The sequence below is a fragment of the Malus sylvestris genome, chromosome 7, assembly GCF_916048215.2.
Source record: "Malus sylvestris chromosome 7, drMalSylv7.2, whole genome shotgun sequence".
Classification (NCBI taxonomy): Eukaryota; Viridiplantae; Streptophyta; class Magnoliopsida; order Rosales; family Rosaceae; genus Malus; species Malus sylvestris.
The window spans coordinates 31047574-31072497 of record NC_062266.1 but is presented as its reverse complement, the minus strand read 5'-3'; the positions used below and the strand labels follow the sequence as shown (position 1 = coordinate 31072497).

The 24924-nt window shown below is 37.5% G+C and overlaps 2 protein-coding genes across 3 annotated transcripts; one reads left to right on the top strand and one right to left on the bottom strand.

The window, feature by feature from the left end:
• Positions 1 to 681: 681 nt before the first annotated feature.
• Positions 682 to 15056, bottom strand: LOC126630622 (uncharacterized protein At3g06530). 2 transcript variants are annotated; one of them, XM_050300766.1, is made up of 39 exons: positions 14672 to 15056; positions 14226 to 14439; positions 14044 to 14139; positions 13845 to 13962; positions 13574 to 13747; positions 13135 to 13305; positions 12766 to 12821; positions 12574 to 12663; positions 12337 to 12485; positions 12024 to 12106; positions 11810 to 11938; positions 11615 to 11689; positions 10953 to 11121; positions 10705 to 10844; positions 10496 to 10591; positions 10069 to 10249; positions 9684 to 9781; positions 9442 to 9591; positions 9132 to 9288; positions 8851 to 8984; positions 8566 to 8647; positions 8325 to 8487; positions 7979 to 8066; positions 7688 to 7849; positions 7514 to 7579; positions 7315 to 7419; positions 6865 to 6954; positions 6398 to 6600; positions 6091 to 6301; positions 5792 to 5974; positions 5575 to 5670; positions 5417 to 5484; positions 4988 to 5336; positions 4582 to 4797; positions 3349 to 4023; positions 2838 to 3241; positions 2190 to 2430; positions 1546 to 1716; positions 682 to 1308 (listed from the first exon to the last, which is right to left on the bottom strand). In XM_050300766.1, the coding sequence occupies exons 1-39, from the start codon at positions 14838 to 14840 to the stop codon at positions 1078 to 1080; spliced, it is 6453 nt and encodes a 2150-aa protein (XP_050156723.1). In that variant the 5' UTR covers positions 14841 to 15056; the 3' UTR covers positions 682 to 1077. The 2 variants fall into 2 exon arrangements, with proteins under 2 accessions (XP_050156723.1, XP_050156725.1); XM_050300768.1 differs by having other exon boundaries at positions 7979 to 8054.
• Positions 15057 to 16057: 1001 nt separating this feature from the next.
• On the top strand, positions 16058 to 20591 carry LOC126630697 (uncharacterized). Its single transcript, XM_050300849.1, has 6 exons — positions 16058 to 16360; positions 18239 to 18727; positions 18827 to 19048; positions 19139 to 19211; positions 19476 to 19583; positions 20056 to 20591. Exons 1-6 carry the CDS (start codon positions 16244 to 16246, stop codon positions 20424 to 20426), a joined length of 1380 nt encoding a protein of 459 aa, XP_050156806.1. The 5' UTR covers positions 16058 to 16243; the 3' UTR covers positions 20427 to 20591.
• Positions 20592 to 24924: the final 4333 nt, after the last annotated feature.

The window sequence follows — 24924 nt, the reverse complement described above, 5'->3', positions numbered from 1 at the left end:
CGGATTCCATCGATTAAGCCCAATGGGCCGAACATGGTCTCCATATTTCCAAACTCCAATAGTACATCCACGATGTCTTTATATACTAACTTCTTATGCGTTTACTGACACGTTAAAATCAATAATTTAACACACCCTACCTGACAGAACCCTACAAAGTTTAGAGTAGTGGGAGAATTGGACTAAGGCAGTAAAGCACACAATGAATATGTCATAACAATTTGGTATCGTCATCCACAAGAGTCATCTCACTTATAAATAGAGAAATATAAACCGTAATATTAAGTGAGAGTTGTAAATATAACATTCATTTGGTCATTTTTTTTATAGAGTTTTAAAGAAACACTTACGGTATTGTTCACTTTTAAGAAAAAACCACATTTTTACCTTTCCCTAGTACTTATTTGTCATTTTTCATTAAAACTACAGTTTTTATGGACTTTTTGTTAGTTTTTATTTTTTTTATTTTTATAAACTATGGACTGTTATGAATTTCAATTATCGTTCTCGGCTTTAATACCACATGTTCTATCAAAACTATGTATTATCTTGTTTTTCCTACACGTAAATGGCCAGATGCTCACGACAAAAGAGAGGAGAAAAAGACCTACAAAAGACGTAGAAAAAGACTTCAAGAAAGACGTGGTATTTGAAGCTAATGAAAGAGTTAACGCAAAACCAAGCGCAAAATTTCACTTAGTGGATAAAGCTTTGTTGCTGTGGTTGCGAAGAGAATTGCAAAGGAGCAAATACGAAGTTTGAAAACCATATGCAAATAAAACTACAAAATTTAAACGCCCAACTTAGGGGCTGCGCCTGTGTATACGACACCACCCTCGATGATGCGTGTTTCTCTAGGGCCAAAAAATTACAAGCACAAAGAAACAACCAAGGTAAACATTTCGGGTGCTGTCCGAACCATTCCGTAAACTAAAACGATCAAAATTTTTGCAGTTCCGGTAGGACCACACATAAACCGATCCCTAAGACGAGGGATCCTGCGTTGCCGTCATGAACAGAGCAAAACGACCACTGGGATACAGAAAAGCTCGGCCAACGTCAGCGTATGAATTGCATTCACAGGTACTCTCTGAGGCTTTCACCACTCATGGTCTCCATATCCTTGAGAATCGACTGCGCAAGAGATTTAACAGGGAGCTCCACATCCTCGAGCAGTTCTCCCAAGATCGGAATGGTCTCAGGCAGGAATACCAGATATTCTTCTCTCAGATGCTCCAATAGATACTTAACAATTCTCAGGCCCAAAATTCGGGTCCGTACCTTGTCACTGCGTGTCTGCATCAGCACCTGGATTCACAATATAAAAGTGTAAGAACACAAAGACAAACATGCAGGAAGAGAAGCTTAATCTTTGAACTAAAAGAGAGAAAATCGAAGAAAAGGCTGGAAGAACCACGTGTTCGGCTATTTTAAGAAACCTATGTAAAGTCCAACTTCTTCATATGAATCTGGACCGTGACAAAGACAAGAACAAAGTAGAGATTTGTGTACATAAGCGTAAAATATCATGAAAAGGAAAATCACCTCATAATTCAAGGGCTTCCATAAAAGGTCACTTCCTGCAGTCACAGCCATTTGACCAATACAAACCACCAATAAATTATCAACTTCCTCCACGGATGGTATGTCTGGATGCTCTTCTAGAGACGATGGTGGTTCAGCGACGAGCTGTGAAACAATGGGTTTCAGTAGAACCTGCAAATTCAAGCAACTTTAATAAATAACAGAAATAATGGCATAACATAATGAATCTTCCAAATTCTAAAAGGCAATGTGTCTTCAAGAACCTATCTTTCATTCCAAGGTCGAGAAGAGGCTAAAGAAAATATAGAAGGTTGGTTCCAACAACTCAGATGAAATTTTTTCATACGGTAGAAGACCGAGAACACATACAAAGTTTATATAGTGAGTGTGAGACAATAAAATCGCTGAAGAAACATAAAAAGGTTCCCTCCATCCTTTTAAAATTCTTCACGTCGTGACCAACTGAACAACTTTAATTTTGAAAAAAAATATCTTTAATTACAGGTTCCCTCCATTAAAATCTCCCTTTTCCCCCTCTCTTATCTCTCCTAACTTGTAGGGCTCAACGGCATCCAATATAAACAAGGAAATCATACACATTACTATCCCTGGATACAAAATTTGAAAACAAAAGATGGACTGACCTGAAAATTTGAAGAGTCCAAAAACTTCAAGCTTCCAGTATCATGGAGAAAACACTTGTGTAAAGAGGATAACACCAAAGCCCTGAGATGCCAGTTGCCAAGCAATATACTGTTGTCCTTCCCTTCCTGAATTTTAGCCTTCTTTTTTCGTGTTGAACCAGAAGTATTCACATCTCCAGCAACAGTAAGGTAACGCACACAACCATCCACCAAGTATTTGAAGTAAGGAACAAAAAGAGATCTGCAGTTTAAAATAATGAAATTAACATAAAATAAAGAACGAATTCACTTGAAATATTGGTCCCCGAATAAGGAAATCAAACAAAATAAGACTTAAAAAAAAGGTGATGCAATGATCAATCCTAAGATGCAGCAAGTTAGATCATCAGAGACCAGCTGAATCCATTTAATACCATTTTTTTACCCACAAGAACGCACAAAATATAATGTTAAGAAATAACTATTATTCGTCGCAGTCATGCATCACACATTCAACCCAATCTCTGAAATCAAGCACCCCAATCGTAAACCAAATTCACAGATTGGCACCACAGACACACACACACACACACAAAACACAGAAGGGCAATCAACTCACTACAACTAACTTCTGGTAACTGTAAGCACAAACAGGAAGAACTGACTCACCGATGGTTCTCAGCAAGTTTATTTACCAGACCATAGAAAGATATAGCCCTCGGTATATTTCCCGTACTTGCAATATCTTCCACATCTGACTCCGCCCAATCAATACTTCTAATGAAAAGAGGCTTGAACAGGCTCTCAGTGAGTTTCATGGTGAGAGCAATCATTGCATTGAACACAATCTTCTCTACATCATCAATTTTCTGAACAGATGCAGGATGTTGGCGACGTAGATCAAGAGCAAGCAAGCAGAGGTCAAAAATCTTAGCATGGTAACCACTAACAGATGATCTATCCATTCTACCAATCATGTTTTCCAGCATTCCAAAATAAACTGCTAAGCTCGAATCACCAGACTCAACCGTACTAGAGTATATTTTCAGCAAGGGCGGTAGGGCAAGTCGAACCTGGATAAGACAACCAGAATTGATATTACGTGAGATGACATAATAAGGGGAAAAAAACTTTTTTACTATAAGCAATAATACAATAAAAACATTGTTCAGATGCTTACAGGGATATTCTCAGTGATGAGCCTTCGTACTGAGTCAGCTTTCATTTTCAGCTTCGGATCAGACCCTGACGCATAATCAAGATCAAGCACCATAATTCTTGTAATTTCTTCAAGATAGGGGTTCAAGAAACCTCCTAGCTTAACTACAACAGCCTCCAAACTGACTAGAATAGATAAAATAAGAGATTCCTTTGGTATTTGTAACGCAATATCCGTGCCATCCACACCAGATATGGTTTTCATATCTGAAGATAAAAATATTTTGCGAGAAATCCTAATCAAGTTTTCCATTACGTGAGGAAGCTCAGATAGTGCCCTGTGCCCGAGCACATTAATCAAAGCACCAGTTGCTTGAAGGCAGCTAGAGGACACTGCCAAGTCGTGCATACTGATATTTTTTGTAACATATGGTAGACACTCAATGAAGATGGAATGATTAGAAGAAAACCTATGGGCCAGAACTTCTAGAGCCAAAGCCGCTGCCACCTTCAAAGAGACTTCCATATCATCTGATGAATCATCAACTAACTGAACAATTTTCAAACACATACTGTGAAACGATTCAAGAGAATTCTCGTCTAGATGCTGCCACCAATCGCTGGAAATGGATTTATGTTTTTGCTTTGGTCGGACCATGTCATGCTCCCTAACTGTTTCACACAAGAGTCCAAGTGCCTGCCCAAAAATTGAACTTAATGTGAAATAAAATACTCCCTATCATAATGCAAATTGAATAATTGATATTACAAGGCACACGTCAGCAAAGACAATTTTAATAGACCAAGGAACCACTATTCGACTGCTAACTATATCATGACATGATTACACTTTGGGCGCAGATCAGGGTCATTAGTATCTGCTTTTCAGCCAGTTGTTTCAAGGTTTTCTTGCTACAAAAATCGTTATCAAGTATCCAGTTCTTGCACTATGATTTAGTCTTTTACTTTTTACACTTTCAGGCCAAATCATGTTTTACAAATTTCCAATTTTGTCAACCTAACTTAAAGCAGAAACAAAAAGTGCTAAAATATCCAATCACACAAATTGGTGTTTAACTCAGTTGTCAATGATATCTCACACTTCAGTTAAATTAAGCTATGATATATTACAGTAATTGATACTTAGCAGCCTCCAAATCCTACTCAGGTTTTCAAATACATATATAGATACACATAAATACGTATGCATGCATATAGACATTTATAAGTCCTAGAAATAGAATACAATAAGTACCTTCTTTGCCACATTTCTATCTCTATGGCCAAGCAACTTAGTGATACCACTGAAGTGTGTCTGGGGCATCATGACCACTGTAATAGTCCTTAATACAGCATGCATGCACTCCTTCAACTCTTTCCTAACAGAAACATGGATACTCCTTTTCTTCCTTGTTGCATCCACAAGTTGCTGGATAGAGACAACCTGCTCCATAAGCTCTTCCAGCGTAGCCTGCACATTTTAGCAGAAAACAGTCGCTCAACCTTAACGAAGGACATACCAAAACATAGATATCAACTAATTTCTAAGTAAAAAAAATTCATAACAATAAGGAAGATATTTGTTGATCAATTTAACAGATCTCATCATTATTAATTGGCCCATGTAAATTAACGAACTCCTATTTGTGAAAAATCAGTACCTGAATTTTTTCTGAATCTTCCCTTGATGCAAGCTTGAAGGCAAATTCTGGATCTTGCAATTTGTTTAAGGTGAATCGCATAGCAATTAACAATTCGATAAACAGTTCTTGAGACTGAATACCAGCTCCTATTTGTTTAAGCATCAAAACCAAAGGAGGAAGCCATATCATGCATGAATATTGCTCACATATTTGAAGACCCAGAGAATATTCCCACTCTCTCTGTAATGAGGCTGTGGAGCTATCTGAAGTATGCGTGCTCTCAAAGTAAAATAATCCTTTTCGTGTAACCAATGAACGGAAGAGAAGGGCAAGTAATGAAGCCAAACTATTTGCCTCTCCCAAGGTCCTGCATATGAACATAAAACATAAGCGGAACCTAAAAAGGGAAAATAAGATGAATTTCAATAATGTTTAAACCAACAGTACCTCAGTAGGTATACAATGATTGACAGCCTTCTATGCTCGGCAACTTCCGGCAATATATTGATAAAAATCTGATGAGCAAATAAAATCACAACATGGTTACAAACATTAACCCCCATTGCAAGTTGCTAGCTTCACCATTGAAAACAGTAAAAAATTACCTGGAGCAATTTGTCATTGTTGCCTGTCCCAGATAACCAGCATGGAACAACTGTAGATATAAGATCCTCAAACACACGCTGTGAATGGCTGTCAATCTACACAATAAAATATAAACCATGACTATTCTACACAATGAGAGAGTAGAACTCAGGCCAGAAGTTGAAAGTGCAAGGCACAACATTAGCTAGTTAAAAACAGTAAAGTATATCTACAAACCTGTGTGACTGCTGCTTCACCAATAACAGTAAAAATATCCAGTATATGCTCCAAAACTTTTTCCGGAATAATCTTTGTGATAGAGGAAATCAGTGAAAATACATGGTTTCGAGTAACTCCATCTTTTGCAGAATGGGCGCACTCAACCAACATTTTGACATCAATCTCATGTAATATGTCATCCTGCCACAAAATTAAAGATACAAAATTAAAGAAATGCAGACTACTAGACTCTATAAAAATATGGTACGGTCAGCATCTCTAAAAAACAAATTCAAATTCCAAATATTGTAGCATACCCCCAGTGAAACTGAATGTGTTAGAGAAGAACAAATATCTTCTAGGATTATCAGCAATGTCTGTTGTATGGAACTTATTGTGCTTGACAAAGAGTCAGAATTGCTAGAAGTGACTTGAATACACTTTTCATCCTGGTCAAGAACACTCTGTACCCACTCATCGGAAAATGTTTTGGAAAGAAGTTTAAATAGTGACCCCAAAAGAGAATCCCTACAACAAACAAATTGAAAGCAATTAGTCTAAAAAGGTATCAAAGCCTCACTTTCTAGTTTGTTAAAAACAGTGGGAGCATAAGAAAGTACACACCTGTTCTCTATGTCTTTCTGAAATAGTAGAACTTCAAGGAGGGATCCAAGGAGAGAGGGTGCATTTTCTCCATTACATGACAAATCATGGGACTGGCTGGACTTCGGATGACCTACCAATTTCATTTTCTTCTTTCCATGCACTGAACCAGTTCTGTCTTTAACTATGTAATCAAGTGTCCGAATGATAGTAGAGCAGGTAATCTGATACATCCAAACGTATGCAAATGAGCTGTATGCACAATGGTTCAATGAACTAAACATAAATCAACTCCAAGAAAAGTACGCAATCTCAATCAGAGACTTGTTGAATGTTAAAAAAAAATATTAGTTATCTCTAGCATCACATTTTTCAGGCAAAACAAGCTAGTCTGACAACATATGAAGCAAAGCAAAACCAAATAGCACAAAATTAACCCAAAAAAGAAAAAGAAAAAAGGAGATAGAGGCAGAGAGGGAAGAACAAACATTTAACCGCAGCAGCGCTGCTCTAGTTTCGTTTTGTATATCACCATTAGCATTCCGAAATAAAGAAAGAAGTCTTCGAAACAGAAGGTCCTGCACAATACAAAAAAATGATGACAAATTTAGCCTATCTGGATTTGCTATCTCCAATTTATGGACAAATCTCTACGCTTCAGTGAAGTGACAAATAAGAACAGTATAACAATTCACAGGATGTCCATGTTCAGTGGCTATGTCTGGAGAGAAGGGAATTCAGGGAAAAACGATGAGAACTAACATAGGTGTCACATGTTTGTAATTTACCCTTGTTAGTGACCTACGGACGAATCTTTACTTCAAATTCATACTTTTCAATATAAATAAACACATTAGCAAATTATCAAAAGAGCTCGTTGATGTTGCCCAAGCAACATACATCATACATGCATAATTCTAAAAAACAGAAAAGTTAACCTGTATTTCTGTCTCTAGCCCACTGTATATTTGACCGTTAAGCTTCTGCAGAACAGTTAGACAAGGCTGTATAACAGCAGGGTCTTCTGGAGCCAAACCATCCAACTAGAATAGCAAAAAGTAATGTCAACACATGTAAGGTTAAAGGATTGAACATTGATGACCAGGATGCACAACAATCTAGTTGATAGTTTCTCACCTTCAAAGCCTCCAACAAATGATCCTCTGAAACATGCTTATCTGATGGAGAAGGCATAGCACAACTCTAGAATAGGAAGAAGCCAAGTTTCCCATTACAGAGTAAAAGTAAGATGAAGTATGTGTGCATAAAGCCATAAAGTCAAACAAAGCATTGAGAACATCGTTGACTTACCTCCAGTAGATGGCATAGTATCTGAACTTCAGTGTTTGACAAACCATGGCTAGAGACACAATCTTGACTGCGTCTCTCCAAAAGCAGTGATAAAAATGACTTCATCTCTCTATCATGTAAAATGGCATTGCCCATTCCTTTAAGCAAAGATAAAATTGAAAGCTGACAGAAACAATCAACTCCGTTAATTCCTATGTAGCTGATGGTAGTTTTGAAAAACAATAGTAATAATAACAAAAAGCATTTAGAAGAAGAGCAGGATTTGGAAGGTAACAGCAGATCAAAAACAACCTTTGCATAATCAGGCAGTTTCAGGGCGGAATTTAAAATGAAAGCAAGAATCTTCTCTCTTGTAGATTGATCAACCCTACAAAAAATTCTGTGTTAAAGTAAACAATCAAATGTATTATTATCATGCTCGACAATGAACTTTAGACCATAATAACCGCATCACCAACATAACAAAGCGAACTTTTTCATAAGAATGCAACCGTGGAAGAAATTAATTGAAGACAAATTTCTTCAATAGCCAAGTTAGAAGCAACAAACCAAGGCTCATTCTAGATGAATGTGTAAGATGAAATAGTGATGCTGAGCACGGTGGTTAAACAAAGCAAAAATAATAACACTATATCACCTTAGCTCAATATTCTTTGGTGCCATGAAGCTCTCGTAGGATGGGCTGAGCGAAGAGGCCAAAAGGGAAAGAAGAAAGTTTTTGTCTGATAAGATGAGTCTTTTTTGCTGAACCACCAAGTCCAAAAGCTTACCAAGAAAATGTATCCAAGTTGCATGGTTTCCTGGCAATTTACAAGCTCAGTTAGGCACTTATAAAAACAAAATGGGAAAGGGTAAAAAGTATTTATTCCAAGTAATACCATTTTTCTTGCTCGAAGAGTCAACATGAGCCCAAAGTGTGAGTAACCCCTCAATACAGCTCATGGCAGCATTTCTTATATCCTGGAAGAAGGGCACAAACCGAGAATAAATCCCAGCAAACCAAGTTAACTGCCTGTGCTTATAGCATAACGAAACACAGAACATAATAAAAACACTTGACAGGGAAATAAACAGCTAACCAATTAACCGTTTTACTCCACATAGTTTCATCTAGTCAGCCAAGGGAAAATACAATAAGAAAAGAGAAAAGACCACCAAGGTACCTGATTGTAACTATCCAATGGAACAAGAACAGATGGAAATTCCGCAAGAAGTTGGATTGGCAATCTAACTTCTGGTTGACGACAGAGATAAGTAAAACAATTAAGACTCTCAACTTGGACTGCAACTGGAACATCTGTAAAGTGAATCACACCATATGTCAATTCAAGATGATCCTTGAGCAAAGAAATACAGAGTAACGATAATGCCAAAGAATCAAAACCTCCAAAAGAAGGAAAGCAAAAGAAAGTCACAGAAGATATATCAAAAGGGAGCAATTCACCTTCTTCTGTGAAAAACTTGGGCAAAAAGCAAACAGCAGAGACCTTGCACTTTGTGACAAGGTAATGACGGTGTTCTTTGAAAACTTTCTTAAATTTAGAAACTGAAAAAAAGACAAACAAGTCCCTAAGCCAGCTAACCCACTTCTTATCATCATCCTGCAATAATTAAAAAAACATATATCACATTTAGCAGAGATAACAACACAAATAGATACAGATATGATACCCATGTCCATTGTTTTACAAGTGGTATCCATGACCACTTAACGTACTAGTCTCAAGAAGCAGACCACATAAGGAATCACTCACCACAGAGACAGTTGCAGGCATCACAGACAAAAATGCCTTCATTAACTTCCAAACTAGGCATATGAGAATATTTGCATTTAATGATTTCAAATTGGAATCAAGCTTATCAAGGAACGTTCTGCAATCCCAATTTAGCATCTCTGTATCGAACTACAAAAATATGGAACAACAAAGCTCATCAGCATCAATGTAAGATTTGAAAGTTGAAATTTCAGGCTAGCTCTAGAGAGTTTTTCTCATACCTCTTCTATAGAGCTATCACCTACAGACTCAAATGCTTCCCATTCGGTCTTTAGTGCAGGAAACCCAATTTCGAAAAGGGCCAATGCTTCAGCAGATTCTGACGCATAAAGAACAAAACTAGAATCAATTTCTTTAAGTGCCAAAACAGAAAGGAGAGAGGAAGACAAGAACAAAAGGGACAGACATTGATACAGAAGATACACAAACCAGCAATTATGCTAAAAAAATAGAAGTACAAAAAGTAGGGAGAAGTCATTTCAGGATTCAATAGGCAGGCAATATATATATTTACAAGTGAAAACATAGAAAAAGGGTTCAAAAGTCCACCACAAGAGAGAAATTGATTGATTGATTCCTGATCTAGAATGGAAAAAGAGAACTTACCGTTCTTCTGAATAACAAGTGTCTGCATCATCACCAAGAAAAAAAGTGTCCTTGACGACTCAAAGGCATTAGCACTATTAACAAGCCACGGCATAAATTCTTCAGGGTGCAACAAGAACCTGCTGGCCAGACCAGTAATGGTGTCCATGTTAATTGAGGACAGCCTTCCCGGTTGTGATGCCTATATTCAGGTTTACAACTTCAGAGTTATTCATTTCACATGAATTACACTTACCACTACCAGATAACCAACCATGCATAACTCAAAAATAAAAACAAAGGAATCAAAATAAAAATAGAGACTACACTCCATACACAAGCACACAGCTTTCAAAAAGCTTATTTAACATTTTACCCAACTCATGGTAAAATGAAGAAAAGAATTGAAGAGAGCAAGCATGGTGGAGCTAACAACGAGATGACTTACAAATGCTGTACTGGAAGCTGGCGCAGCAAGATTCTCAAAAAGTGGCCATTTTACCTCCTTAGCTAATTCCAAAGCTTTCAAATTTAACCTCTGTGTCTGTACACGGTGAAACATGAATCTTTTAATAAAATTTCAACTTGTCGGTGCAAGAACTGGAGAAATGGAGAATGGTAGATTAAATTTGATGTCTTAGACAAAAAGGAAACAACCTTAGGCAGAACAAGGAGTAGAGGAAATATCATGGCAGCAAGTATATTGCAACGGTCAACATTATCATGGATATCAGAGCTAGCGTTATTCAGGCACAAAACAGCAACATCACAAGCTAGACTGGTGTTCTCCAACGAACCTGCAAGAAAAAAAGATTGAAAATTAGACATGTGCATGCCAGAGTAAGGGAAACTCAACACGAGAGAAAAAAATACAGAGGGAAAGCATTCAATTAATAGTTACTCACTTGACATCAGAATACTAAAACATCTTTTAAGAACATCATCCAGTGCTTCAACAAGATCGGAAGAATTTATTATAGTGGACAATTTGTCTACAGACAGAGCTGCCCGCACAACAGTAAGATCATCATCGTGAAGCTGTCGCAATATGGCATCTTGGATGGTTACAAAACTCTGGCACACAGAAAAATAAAATCATGAACTAAGCCAGGACGATTTAACACTAAAAGTAACAGAATGCTTATGCATATGCATGAATATCAAGCACCCCCCTCCCCCAGCACCTCCCCCTCTCTTCTTGCACACAAACACTTCCGGTTTTAAGTGTTGACCACACTAATTATATCAACCACCAAAGGAGAAAAGGAAAAAGTGCCCACTAATTAGAAAGTAAATCCAACCAGATTTATATTATGCCAAAAAAATACTAAACAAAACGACAAAATTAAATCAATTTAATTACGTAATAAAAACTACTTCAAAACTACCAAAAGACCGTTATGTGAAAACAGTAACCCAGAAGTCACAAGCATTGGGAAATTGCAAATAGCATCTCCATCAAGAAAAACTAACAAAACATTAAATTTGGATACATTCGCAACTTGGTTGATGCAGCATTAGTAAAATTGAACAATATCTTCTTTAGATTTTGCAACCACAAAGCTACCTGTGGATTAGTAGCCTTGGCTTCCAGGACAACTGATGTGCCCAATGCAGACAGTACACGGCGACGAACATCAGCCTAGGCCACATTACAAAAACACACAATAGCACAAGCTTACATCAGGATATTGCTTCCATAACTTCTTGACAGCATACACATTCATACATAGAAATAGAAATGTGATGATACCAAAAATACCTTTGGATGGTGCAACCCAAACCAAATTTTTGATTCCGAAAAAGCCAGTGACGTGTCCAAGTTACCATCCAACATTTTACCCAAAGTTTCATATACTGAGCCCCCTTTCTTAGTTTGCACATTCTTTTCCTGTCCAAGAAGTCAATCAGAATACCCTGAACAAGAACAAAGAAAGCATGCATGGGTATAGAGAGAATGAAGGTCGGAAACATACATCAAGAAATTTCTGAACTGCTCCCTGTAGTTCAGATGGATATTTCTTGCTAAGAACAATTAAGATTTTCTTTGCCCAGCTTCCTAGAAGGCAACCAAAAATTATGATGAGAAATGCATATGAAACAGTTAGAGATAGTTTGCGCAGAAGAATGTTTACACAACAGCTCCAAAATCATATGACAAGAAAAGCAAGTGCAGTCATAAGAATGGGCACATTAAACAATAACTTTCAAAAAGAGAGCAGAACAAGAATGCCTGTAAAGATATAATATGAATAAAAAATAAGAATAAAAAACTTAAAACGAAAATACCTGATATTGATGATGTTGAATTTGTTATTTTCTGTGAACTTTGCAAGCAGGATGATAAGACCTTAGCAACTACATGTTGAACAAAACTCTTGGAAGGAATTGTCTCTAATACCGAGATCAAGGCAAGCTGGCATGATTCATTAGACGAACTGCAAATAAATGATCAAAGTTGAATGAAACAGGAAGGAGAATTAAAATGTCTACAAGAATAAGTGAATACCAAAACTGGATTCTCACCTGTAATCAACCAGAGAATCCAAAAGCACCAAAATGAATCTATCAATATTGAACTCGTTAAACAGTCCCAAAAGTATTCCAGCGATATCCCTTCAAAATGAAAGTAGAAAATAACCTTAGAGAACATGAAACTAATTGCAGACACACGAAAGGTATGAAACTTTACAGAAGTTTAGTGGAACCAAGAACTACCTAATGTCCATAAAAATCTCCATAGTCTTGATTGGAAACATATCCACAGCTTGAAACTGAAAAAATTCATGGAAACTTATAAGTACAAGAAATTTATGAAAATATATACATACAAGCAGAAAACCATATTACTAATCAGGGAAATTCAGTAACTCTTATAAAACGACTCTTAACTGAAGGATTTTCATTTTTCTTTAAAACAATTAAAAAAGAGGGTTATAGAAAGACCACTGGATTAAGGGACACTGACCACAACCCAACTAACAGGATGATCTATTATAAAGACATCAGCCAGTATTCAGGGAGAAATGACACAGTAAAATTCAGGAATAATGCTACAATCTACTGCATATCAGAACAAAGCAGTACCTGAACAAGGTTGATCAAAGTCATAAGTGATAAGCGAAACAACTGAAGATCAGCCGACTCTTTCGCCTCCTCTCGAGCAATTTCAGCAATTGACCTAATCAAACTCTTCACAAGCTTGGGAGATAATGTAACTTTACTTGCTAGCAAACCAACAATCATCATGGCTCCGGCCTACAAAAAGAATATATAATTTAAACTTCATAGCTGAAAAAGAAAACAAAAACCACAGAGGCAGCCCAGAGAAAGACGAACGGAAGATATTAACGTGGCAAAGTAATCCAAGTTCATCCCATCCTTCAACATTTTGTGCTTTCCTATTCCATGTATGTGTCTAGAAAGCATACTATAATCTTCTTCTATTTTTGGTACAGTTTTAACAAATGCATAATGGTTTCAGGAGCTGCTAAAATCTCCAAAATGAAAATTCGTGGAGCCTCACCTTGTTTTCTGGATGCCCTTTTGTGCCTGACTCAAGTCCAGAAGCAACGAGCGGTAGGATTCTCTTCACAACATCACTGTCAACAGATGTAGCAGAACCCAAAACCTCGATAACAACTGCCATGCAAAATTTTATCACGGTCCTTGACGGGCGATACTTCTTTGATGGGGATGCCTGTAGGATAACAATCATTAAAAAGAACTCTTTTTTTTTTTTAAATAATCATGACAATAAAGTAATCAAACAACCAATTAGAGTTGCAAACACTCACATAGTTGCATAAAATCTCCAAAACCCCCTTATCACGGATACATTGCTGGACTATAACGTTTCTAGGTGGTGGTGCACCAGAAGCTTTTACGCCGTCCAGAAATTTCCATTTACTATTTCTGAATCACAATGAAATATCAAGTCAATTCTGTTAATTTCAGCAAACGATGAACAATGTAGAAGAATTATAACTTACAAACCTCAAGTTAATCAACTGAACTATTCGAACAAAAATGTGGGTGTCATGGTATGGCAAACCACACAAAATTAATTCCTCAAAGTTGTAGACATGAATCCTGAAATTCCCAGATACAACATGAGATGATAAATTCCCATAAATTATTTGAAAAAGGAAATAAAGACAATTGACATGAACACCTACTTGTATCTGCGTATCAAGTACTCAAGTGTCTTGATTGATGATGACAGCTCAAAGTGTCCTGAGAGTAACCGTAAGTACGAACTAATCGAAGCATTAATCCGATTATTGTCCTCAATGCCCATCAACTCTCTATCCAAATCTTTGCTTTTTTGGCTGAACAAGTCATTCTTATAGATTCTAAACCGCTCATCAACGCTTACAAGGACCTCCAGACCTGAAAATAGAGAAATATATATTCAATTTTGAATTTTAAGAACTAATTTAGCTGAAAAAATAGAAACTGAACTCTAAATGAAGTTGCTTGCATTGACTCCTGCAAAAATTGAATCCAAAACGCACACTAACAGGCCAATTCATAGACATTACTAGCTCGCTTCGATAGCGAGCACCAGCAATTTTCCCTCTTATATTTTCTCGAGAAACAAACAGAAAAAAGGAAGAGTGACCTTGGAGTGCTATGGAGAAAATGGTGTGGACATCGATATCGGCGGCCTCTTTGGCGTCGAAGAGAATGGAAGGGCGGGTGAACGGCCTCTTGCTGGACCCCGACGGCTCCGTGTCGGCTTGTATCACGGATTTTATGGCTTCTAGCTGAGCAGCAATCGAGGTCGCCATGTCTCTCTCTCTCTCCTTTCTTTCTCTCTCTAGAAGCTGATGAATACTCAGACAATGGAGTTCTGTATGGAATATTCGTACGGCTCCGGAGGTTTTAGGGTTTTGGTTTGGGGACGGTGACTGACTCTCAGAGGCGCCTCTGGAGGGTTTAGGGTTTTTGTTCGTTTTAAAGTTTGCGGGTGATGGTGGCGGTTCGTGCGTTCACTTGCAGGAACAGAGAAAACGTTGTTTCTATTTGCACCCGCTATTTATGCTCTTCCTACCCAATTAATTTTGAGCTTCCCATTCTGCCCCTAAAATAAATTTAAGAAAAACCCCTCCTCTGACGTGGCATCAGATTGCCACCTCATCCTCGCATCTACGGCTATTAAGAAATTTTTTAATGTGTTGGGAACGCGGTCTGGTACACTTTTCGAACAAGTTTTCAGCACATTGAAAAATTGTGTGCCTCTATTTTCAATTTGTCACCTAAGGCCATTTCCAAAGGAGATGTCAAAAGTATCACATAGACATATAATGATAACAAATGATGTACTATTTACTCCAACCAAAATGTCAAAGATAACATGAAAAAGAAGGCTAAGCTGACATGAACAAAGAGATGTCAAATTTGAAGCTGCTTTCAAATTTTATTTTTGCCATTTCCAAAAGCATTATATTTGCCTTACATTAAATGTTAGCATATTTAATTATTATTTTACTATTTTTAAACCAACAACAACTCAATTTTTATTATTTTTGTTTATAAAAAACATAAATGAAGCAATAAAATTTGGCATATTGGGTGGAAAAAAAATATTGATAATATGTCAAATTGTCAAGTCAGTCATCAAATTTAAATTTAATGTTTTGAATTTGACGTCTCCTTTGAAGATGCTCTAAACATTTATGAAACTTCTATTTTCTATTTTTAATAATAAAATTGATTAGCAAGGTTAGTTCGAATTAGGTGTCAAGTGTAAATTAGACCACACTAAATGAGTGTTTGTTTCGGCTCGACACCTAATTTAAACTAAACCGGCTAATCGATTTATTACTGAAAATAGGTGTCGAGCCGAACCGATCACTCGCTGGTCTGATTTACCCTTGACACTAGTTTCCTGCCCAAAATAAAGGGCTGGCCAAGTGCCAAAGCCCGCAAAAAAAACTTAAAATACCACTTTGGGCCGACTGATTTTAGTCTCGGCCCATCTCTCATCGTTCGTTCGAAATTCAAACCAAAATCCCCCAACATTCGCGGATCTCATCCCACTCCACCAAACAATCTCCAGCAACAGCAACCACCGCCACGGCCGCCTCAGCGACCGCCGCAATACTTCATTTCGCAGCTTGTATGAAAGCCTACACTTGAAACATAAGGTAGCAGGGAGTGCTGTGCTCCGGAAATTTTGATCTGAATGTGAATGGAGTTTACAGAGGCTTACAAGCAGACCGGTCCATGTTGCTTCTCGCCTAATGCTCGCTACATTGCCGTCGCCGTCGACTACCGCCTCGTCATTCGCGACACTCTTTCCTTTAAGGTTTGCTATTATCCTTTTGCTTTTTGAATTTAGTAAATTTACTTCCTGCTCTGTTTGGTTGCCGAGAAAATACCAGGAAAATGAAGTTCCACATGTCCTAATTCGTTCACTTATCTTTTATCTCTCTGCATTTACAAAATCAACCATATGGTGTGCAATTGAGCTGGCCCGATTGGGTTTGGCATTTACGTAGTTAAATTTCTGTAGATCTCAGCCGTTGCATTTAGCTGTTGACCAACAAGATGTAGTGTTGTAGCTTCAGTATGCTGTAATCTGTTTGGTTGCTGAGAAATTTGAAAAGAAGTTAAATTTTGTTCTTGATTTACAGTAGAACTTAATTTAATGCCGATGATCTGATCAGGGATCACAATAGTCTCAGTGTGTGTTTTTCGCCATGCGATTCAAAGCAAATGTTGGACCGCTATGTATTCATGAAATTTGAATGATCTTAAAGTAGTGTTTAGGAGCTTGTGCAACGGCGATAGTGGAAATCATGAAATATTGTTTTGTCAGAGAAAAACTTGAAACTTGAGTGAGTTCATGAGGCATGTTTTCTTTGAGGCTCTCTACAAGTAAATATTTGAAAATCTGAGGATATTGATCTCCATGTTTCTTACACATAGAGAGTTTATATAGACCGAAGATTTCAACCGTAATTTGAGATAAACTAATCCATAGAGTAATGCTCCATTCTGATCTGTTTACTCTTTTACCGTGGGAAAAAATTGTACGGTAGGGTTCATAAGCAGTTATAAGGTTTTGGACTTTGTGGAGGAACAGTTTTACCTTCAAGGGTTTGAACACAAGCAGCAGCAACAACAACAACAACAAAGCCTTTTCCCACTAAGTGGGGTCGGCTATATGAATCCTAGAACGCCATTGCGCTCGGTTTTGTGTCATGTCCTCCGTTAGATCCAAGTACTCTAAGTCTTTTCTTAGAGTCTCTTCCAAAGTTTTCCTAGGTCTTCCTCTACCCCTTGGGCCCTGGACCTCTGTCTCGTAGTCGCATATTCTAACCGGAGCGTCAGTAGGCCTTCTTTGCACATGTCCAAACCACCGTAACCGATTTTCTCTCATCTTTCCTTCAATTTCGGCTACTCCTACTTTACCTCAGATATCCTCATTCGTAATTTTATCCTTTCTCATGTGCCCACACATCCAATTAAGCATCCTCATCTCCGCTACACCCATTTGATGTACGTGTTGATGCGTCACCGCCCAACATTTCGTGCCATATAGCATCGCCGGGCTTATTGTCGTCCTATAAAATTTTCCCTTGAGCTTCAGTGGCATATGGCGGTCACACAATATACCGGATGCACTCTTCCACTTCATCCATCTAGCTTGTATTCTATGGTTGAGGTCTCCATCTAATTCTCCGTTCTTTTGCAAGATAGATCCTAGGTAGCCAAATCGGTCGCTCTTTGGTACTTCCTGATCTCCGATCCTCACCCCTAACTCATTTTGGCCTCCATTTGCACTGAACTTGCACTCCATATATTCTGTCTTTGATCGGCTTAGGCGAAGACCTTTAGATTCCAACACTTCTCTCCAAAGGTTAAGCTTCGCATTTACCCCTTCCTGAGTTTCATCTATCACCACAAGCAGTAGCGAAAAATGGTTGAAACAGGTTTCTGCATTCTTCACATGCAGTGCTGTATTTCCTTGGGAGAAAGACCGCTCGCTCAAATCGGTTGAAGTAGATTCTTCTTTTTGATCAATCAAAACCCCTTCCCAAACTGTACAAGCTTCTTCCAAAGCATACGGCTTTTTTTGCAACAATTTATGTCTGACTTCAAATTTGAATTGCTGAACTCCATTTCGTTTATCTAGAAAGTAAGTTGTGTGATATATAATTATATGTCATTTCTAATGCAGGTTGTGCAGTTGTTTTCATGTTTGGATAAGATAAGCTATATCGAATGGGCTCTTGATTCTGAATACATTCTTTGTGGTCTATATAAAAGACCAATGATACAAGCATGGTCACTAGCCCAACCTGAATGGACATGCAAGATAGATGAAGGTCCTGCCGGTATTGCCTATGCTAGGTGGAGCCCAGATAGCCGTCACATACTTACCACATCAGACTTCCAACTGCGGTTAACAGTTTGGTCGCTGTTAAACACAGCATGTGTACATGTGCAATGGCCAAAGCATCCTTCCAAGGGAGTTTCTTTTACCAAAGATGGGCAATTTGCTGCAATTTGCACAAGGCGTGATTGCAAGGACTATATTAATCTTCTATCCTGTCATACATGGGAAATAATGGGTGTATTTGCTGTGGACACGTTGGACTTGGCAGATATTGAATGGTCACCAGATGACAGTGCAATCGTGATATGGGATTCGCCTCTAGAATATAAGGTTAGAACTTCATTTCTTTTGTCTTTGTTTAGGCACAAAGATTTGCAGTAGTTATATCATGGTTTAGTTTGAAAAAGCGCATGGTGTGGTTTGATACAGGTTCTAATATACTCGCCGGATGGGAGGTGCCTATATAAGTATCAAGCATACGAAAGTGCATTGGGCGTAAAAAGTGTTTCATGGTCTCCATGTGGCCAGTTTCTAGCAGTGGGTAGTTATGACCAGATGTTGCGGGTTTTGAATCACTTGACTTGGAAGACTTTTGCTGAATTTATGCATCTATCTACTGTCCGTGCTCCCTGCTGTGCTGCCGTGTTTAAGGTTATTGCTTGTTAATATTTGAGATAGGCAGATATCATGTTCTTTTAGTTTATTGGAAGATTTCTCACCCCCTTAATGTCTAAATGCCAGGAAGTGGATGAGCCACTGCTACTTGATATGTCTGAGCTAAGTATGAGTGATGATTTTGCAGAAGGCAATAATGGTAAGCATGATGTTGCCATGTTGGTACGGTTCTTTTTAACTTATAAAAGGTGATCAGAGTACGAAAATAATGTGCTGTACTATTTGTCTGCATGCACTAGCCTTCTACATTTTTCTTGAGTGTAGTACAGTGGCCCGTCTTTTTCATGATAGATAAATTACCCATTTTGGCCAGGGAATCACGGATCCTTCTGTTAATATGCAAGACTGATTTGATTTGATCCCCTTTTCTTTTCCCTCGTGATTTTTGTTTCATTTCAAGTAGATGCTTCCGAAGGACACGTCAGAGTCAGATACGAAGTTACAGAAATGCCCATCAGTTTGCCTTTTCAGAAGCCTCCTGTAGACAAGCCTAACCCCAAACAAGGAATTGGTAAGCCCTTGCTCCCTCTTGTACTCTGTTGCAAATGAATACAAAGTTTGTAAACAGTCAAATATGAAGACAATCAAACTGGTTTATGTTCTAGCCACTTTACATTAGATAAGAGAAGATGCACTTAGACGACCTAGCTATCAGATAACATTCAATGTCCTCAACCGAGGCCATCAGATGTGACAGAATCCCTTGGTAGCGGTGTCAACTGCCTTTATTCATTGATTTCGCATAACGATATTTTTATCCCATTGAATTATTTTAACCGGTTGGAGGTTGGATGATGTTGATGTGGGGGGTACTATCAGCCTTATAGGTAGCAAATTTCTTCCAATGATGAACGGGGTTTGGTACACTGTATAATATCACTTTCCATGTATTAGTGAGGGATTTTGTTTGAATAATGGTCGTAGTATCCTTTGGTGGTGCCTCAAAATTGTTCAGGATTTCATTGTATGAGGTTTTGCTGCAGGTCTAATGTCATGGAGCAACAATAGCCAATATATCTGTACCCGCAATGATAGCATGCCAAGCATTCTCTGGATATGGGACATACGCCATCTTGAACCTTCTGCTATCTTGGTGCAGAAAGATCCTATTCGTGCAGCAGTTTGGGATCCTACGTGCACTCGTCTTGTTGTTTGCACGGGAAGTTCTCATCTGTACATGTGGACTCCTGGTGGTGCCTACTGTGTGAGCATCCCGCCGCAACCACAGTTTAGCATAGTTGATCTAAAATGGAATTCGGATGGAAGCTGTCTTCTCCTGAAGGATAAAGAGTTGTTTTGCTGCGCTGCTGTTGCCGTTCTTCCTGAATCGAGTGAATATAGCTCGGATGATTGAGGCAGTTAGCAATTTTCCAGAGTTTGTTGTAAAAATTTGTAAAATGTACAATTAAGCAGTTACCTTGCTCCCTCTGTGTACTGTGTTAATGTAGCATTGGGATGTTCCATTTCTTCCAGTTGGAACATCCAACAGTTTGATTAAATTGGTGCACTTTCCCTCTTATTTGTTTTTCCTTTCAGAGGATTAGTACTAGTACCCATTGGACGTCACAATGACAGTGTGCAAAATCAATCAAACGTTGTTTTGTATTTTAATCTTTTCATGTAACGATGCTCGATAGGCTTGGGATACTGACACAACTGCATCCTAATTATAGTTAGTGCTCGTATGAAATTGACTTGCTAAACCCACACGACGGATTTCAAAATATGAACTTTGTAGAGTTTACGTACTATCAGTGTCATAGTGGCATTGTTCGTAGCCTAATCCAAATTACTCAAATATTGCTCTGTGTTTCAACTTTTTACACATGACAACAATCGATTAGTTTAGAATACTGCAACAACAACTTTTGGATTGTAGTTAAACTTATCTGTTTTTTTTTTTAGCTGAGGGATTTATTTTTGCCTAGCTAATAACAACATTTACTCGTCAGTATGAAAAAGGACAGTACTGAGAATTATGTTGGCTTGATATGAATTCAATCGTCTTGGGTGGTAGGGCATGCTACAACGGATCACATCTATATAAGATACGTCCATATGCCAAGGCATTTGATTGATCATTGATTAATAATTGAGAAAACTATCCGTATGACTTTCTCAACTATTATTTCAATTCAGATTTACCTTTGAACTATTTTTTGAGAAATGTTAAGAAAACTGTCTAAGTCTTTATGAACTACTATTTGTTTTGAACCAATGACTCTCGTTATATGAAAGAGATACTCTAACTACTGAGTCAAGTAGGTCAAGCTAAGTCAAGTTAGAGAAAATAGACTCATTTAAGAGAAAGTCACGCAACCTGAATTCCCCTTACCATACAGGACTTGACTCATGTGTTTTGACATAATGTTTTATAAGGTTTGCACCAGAATTAAGAGTCCAAATTTAAGAGTCTTGTTGGCATTTCTCTTATTTTTTGGTAAACAACCCCCCCCCCCAATATTTGAATTAGTTAATTAATCATTCACTGCCAAATTCGATGAGCTTCATTCACTTTACCGTCAACAGCACAAATTTACTGTCAATTATGAATCACTTGCTAGTCACTTGGCAGTATTTGACTACAACGAATGAAATTTCGTCGAATATGACGGTGAAGAGTTAATTGGATAATTTTGAATAGTTCATCAGATTAATTTACTACAAAAATAATTCAGCAAGACAGCTTCAACTAATATAATAATTCAGAAAATCAAATCACAATGTACTCTAATGATTATGATAATACATTCATACAGATACAGGTCACGATTATACACTAATGGTAATGGTGAACAACTGATGTTGGATGTCGTTTTCCCGGTTTAGTTGCAGGAGGATAAGTGCTGCACCTTGACATACCACATTTTACATAAAAATTTGGGATATGAAAATCCAATGCTAATGGACCAAATTGTAGTTTCAAGCAAGGTCAAAACTATTGCCATGTCAGCCTAGCCAACCTAGCTCCCTTCCCTGTCATTGTTTATCCAAAATAATAATAATTAAGAATGTCCGACCACGTTATTCGTAAAACACATTTATAGAAATATAAATTTTTGGTGTTCTCACATATAATGTAAGAGCTATCGTAATCAAAAAGTCTAACCGATATTTCTCCACTATCCACAAAACAAAACATGTTGAGTCGTATTTGTTTCTGATTTGCACATGCTAGGAGTGGGGGAAGGGAGAGTCAACTTCAACCTGTAGAGAATTGAGATTCAACAAAGAAAATGATTTACGCACATTCCATTTATTTTTATCTTGTAATTTATTTAATTGTCTAAAAAGTAAATAAAATCATGGACATATGAAGATTACTCCCTTTAACAATAGTAATAATTCTTCACATTTTTTCTATAAAAGTGGAAAATAAGAAAAGGTTCGAAACTCCCAACATGAGTTCGAACTCTCACTATGCATTTTTTTGGTTCGCGATTGTACTTTAGCATATCATTTAACATGGAGGATTAATGTACGTTATCCATCATGTAATACCAGGCTGTATAAATAAGATTAACATATTACAATTGCATTGTGATATTGCAGAATTGTAATTGTATTAATTGATTTCACAAAGATACAAAATATATACAAGTCAATTGACTTGGGATACAAGTAAACCAAAGCCCACAAGGATTTACAAAACCTAACCCGTAAGAATCCTAAGAGGATTCTCCTACACTAACAGCCCCTCGCAAACTTGGCGGTTTTGGAGCAACAAGTTTGGAACATAGAAATGCAAAGCGAGGCTTGGAGAGGCCTTTAGTGAGAACAACTGTTGGATGATCAACAGAAGGAATAAATTTGACTTTGTGAGTACCCAACTTCACGCTTTCACGAACACAATGATAATCAAGCTCCATATGTTTTGTCTGAGCATGAAAAATAGGATTGGCAGCCATATAGTGATTAGCACAAAATAAGAAATGTGGGTGAAGATACTGAAAAACGGAGCTCACAAAGGACATATGAAAGCCAAATGGATTCGGCACAAGCATGAGCCAAAGCGCGATATTCATATTTTGCACTAGTCAGAGAGAATGTGGGTTGTTTGGTTCAACTCCAAGAGATCAAGTTTGGGCCATGAAAAATGAGAAAACTAGAAGTGGATCGACAAGTGTTAGGACACCCAACCCAATTAGCATCAGAATAACCGCGTAGTAAAGGAGGACCCAAGGAGCGGCGGAAAGAGATCCCCTCGTCCAAGGAACTCTTAACATAGTGAAGGATGTGTTTAGCAACAATGAGATGTGTCTAAGTCGGACGAGACATGAACTGAGAGATATGATTAACCGCATATTTAATATATGGGCGAGTCAAAGTAAGATATTGGAGAGAACCAAAGAGATGAGGAAATTTTAGGATTCGAAAGTGGTGTGTCATCCTGATTAGACAATTGAGCACGGGAAGCAATCAAAGTGATGCATGGATTACCGTCAGTCATATTCGTGTGCTTAAGTAAATCAATAACATATTTTGAATGTATAATAAATATATATATTCTCATTATCTTTTTTTTTAATTAACATATTACAATTGTAATGTGATCCCGCCTTTATTCTCATTATCCTTTTGTTTTTTTTTAAACGATCGGGTGATTTCACCACAACAGTCCACACTTCCGATTGGAATGGTGTCTTTCAAGGTGCTATTGCAATGCCCAGCCCTCGTCTAGTATCTGTCCTGGCTACGGAAATTTACGCCTTAAAAGTGGGTATTGAATTCGCCATTGATGTGAGATGGCTTCCTCTTATTGTTGAATCCGATTCACTGAATGCCATTTGCCTAATTACCCAAGATAATACATGCTTCGCACCATAAGGAAATTTCGTGGAGGAGGTTAGACATCCCGTGGATCATCATCGCGTTCCCGCAACAACGCGTTCCCGAATCTTAACGAAACCGTCTACTATTTTATAATATAAAAAATTACTAGACAAATGGTTAGTTTAGAGATTCGCGTAATCATAGTCATACAATGTGTAAAAACTACATAAATGGAATTTTTCATGCATTTTAATTGATGTTGGTAAATGACTAATTTACAAAGAGATATCAAACTCGAATGCAATATGGAGAGAATACAAATTGCATAAACCCACATCTTAGAATGTCCGTAGATGACTTTTAGAATGTGGATTAAGATTAAACGATTATTCATTTGGAGGTAAACAAAAATTACTCACTTTTTGAAATCCAATCACACTCCTTTTAGAATGTAGTGTCATGAATTTGCTTTTCTTTTAGCTAGGTTTTATTCACTCTTTATCCCTCAAAATTTGATCCGATGAAAATTTCAAACCCAAAATTGACAGCCGTGCATCTGCAACCCCTCTTCCTGCCTCTATTGCCCACCCATCTGAATTTAATAACACCATACGACATTTTAACAATAACAATCTATATACTACAATGACACAATAATAATACTGCAAACGATTCAACAACATTGTATGACACCGCTATGGTTTTGTACATGACTTGATTTTATTATTGTTATTACAGTGTTATTATGGTGTCATATTGTTATTGTTGCAGTATCATTTTTATGATGTCACTAAATTGATTTGAGTCATGTGCAATCCTTGTGCACACAACCTGTACGCATAAGAGAATTTCTATATTTTTTTGTTAGTATTATTAGCCTAATATCACACACTGTGTGTGAAGCAGTTTATATGTTTTTATTTGTTTTTTTTTAATATATGGGAGAGAGAAGTTAGAGAGGCATGTGAAACATTGAAAGAGAGTGGATTTAAACCCCGTCGACGGTTAATGTAACATCTAATCTAACAAAATATAATGTTTGACAAAAAAACACTGCAAGAGAGTGTGGGAGGTAGAGA

What these genes read in the sequence shown, in the direction of transcription:
- LOC126630697 (XM_050300849.1), top strand. Translation starts at nt 16,244, where the DNA reads ATGGAGTTTACAGAGGCTTACAAGCAGACCGGTCCATGTTGCTTCTCG. An exon ending in GCTGTGCTGCCGTGTTTAAG is followed by an intron (nt 19,049 to 19,138) that starts GTTATTGCTTGT and finishes TCTAAATGCCAG; the next exon opens with GAAGTGGATGAGCCACTGCT. An exon ending in TTTTGCAGAAGGCAATAATG is followed by an intron (nt 19,212 to 19,475) that starts GTAAGCATGATG and finishes CATTTCAAGTAG; the next exon opens with ATGCTTCCGAAGGACACGTC.
- LOC126630622 (XM_050300766.1), bottom strand. Translation starts at nt 14,840, where the DNA reads ATGGCGACCTCGATTGCTGCTCAGCTAGAAGCCATAAAATCCGTGATA. An exon ending in TGGAGATTTTATGCAACTAT is followed by an intron (nt 13,748 to 13,844) that starts GTGAGTGTTTGC and finishes GTTATCCTACAG; the next exon opens with GCATCCCCATCAAAGAAGTA. An exon ending in AAGATTCAGAAAAAATTCAG is followed by an intron (nt 4,798 to 4,987) that starts GTACTGATTTTT and finishes TAAAATGTGCAG; the next exon opens with GCTACGCTGGAAGAGCTTAT.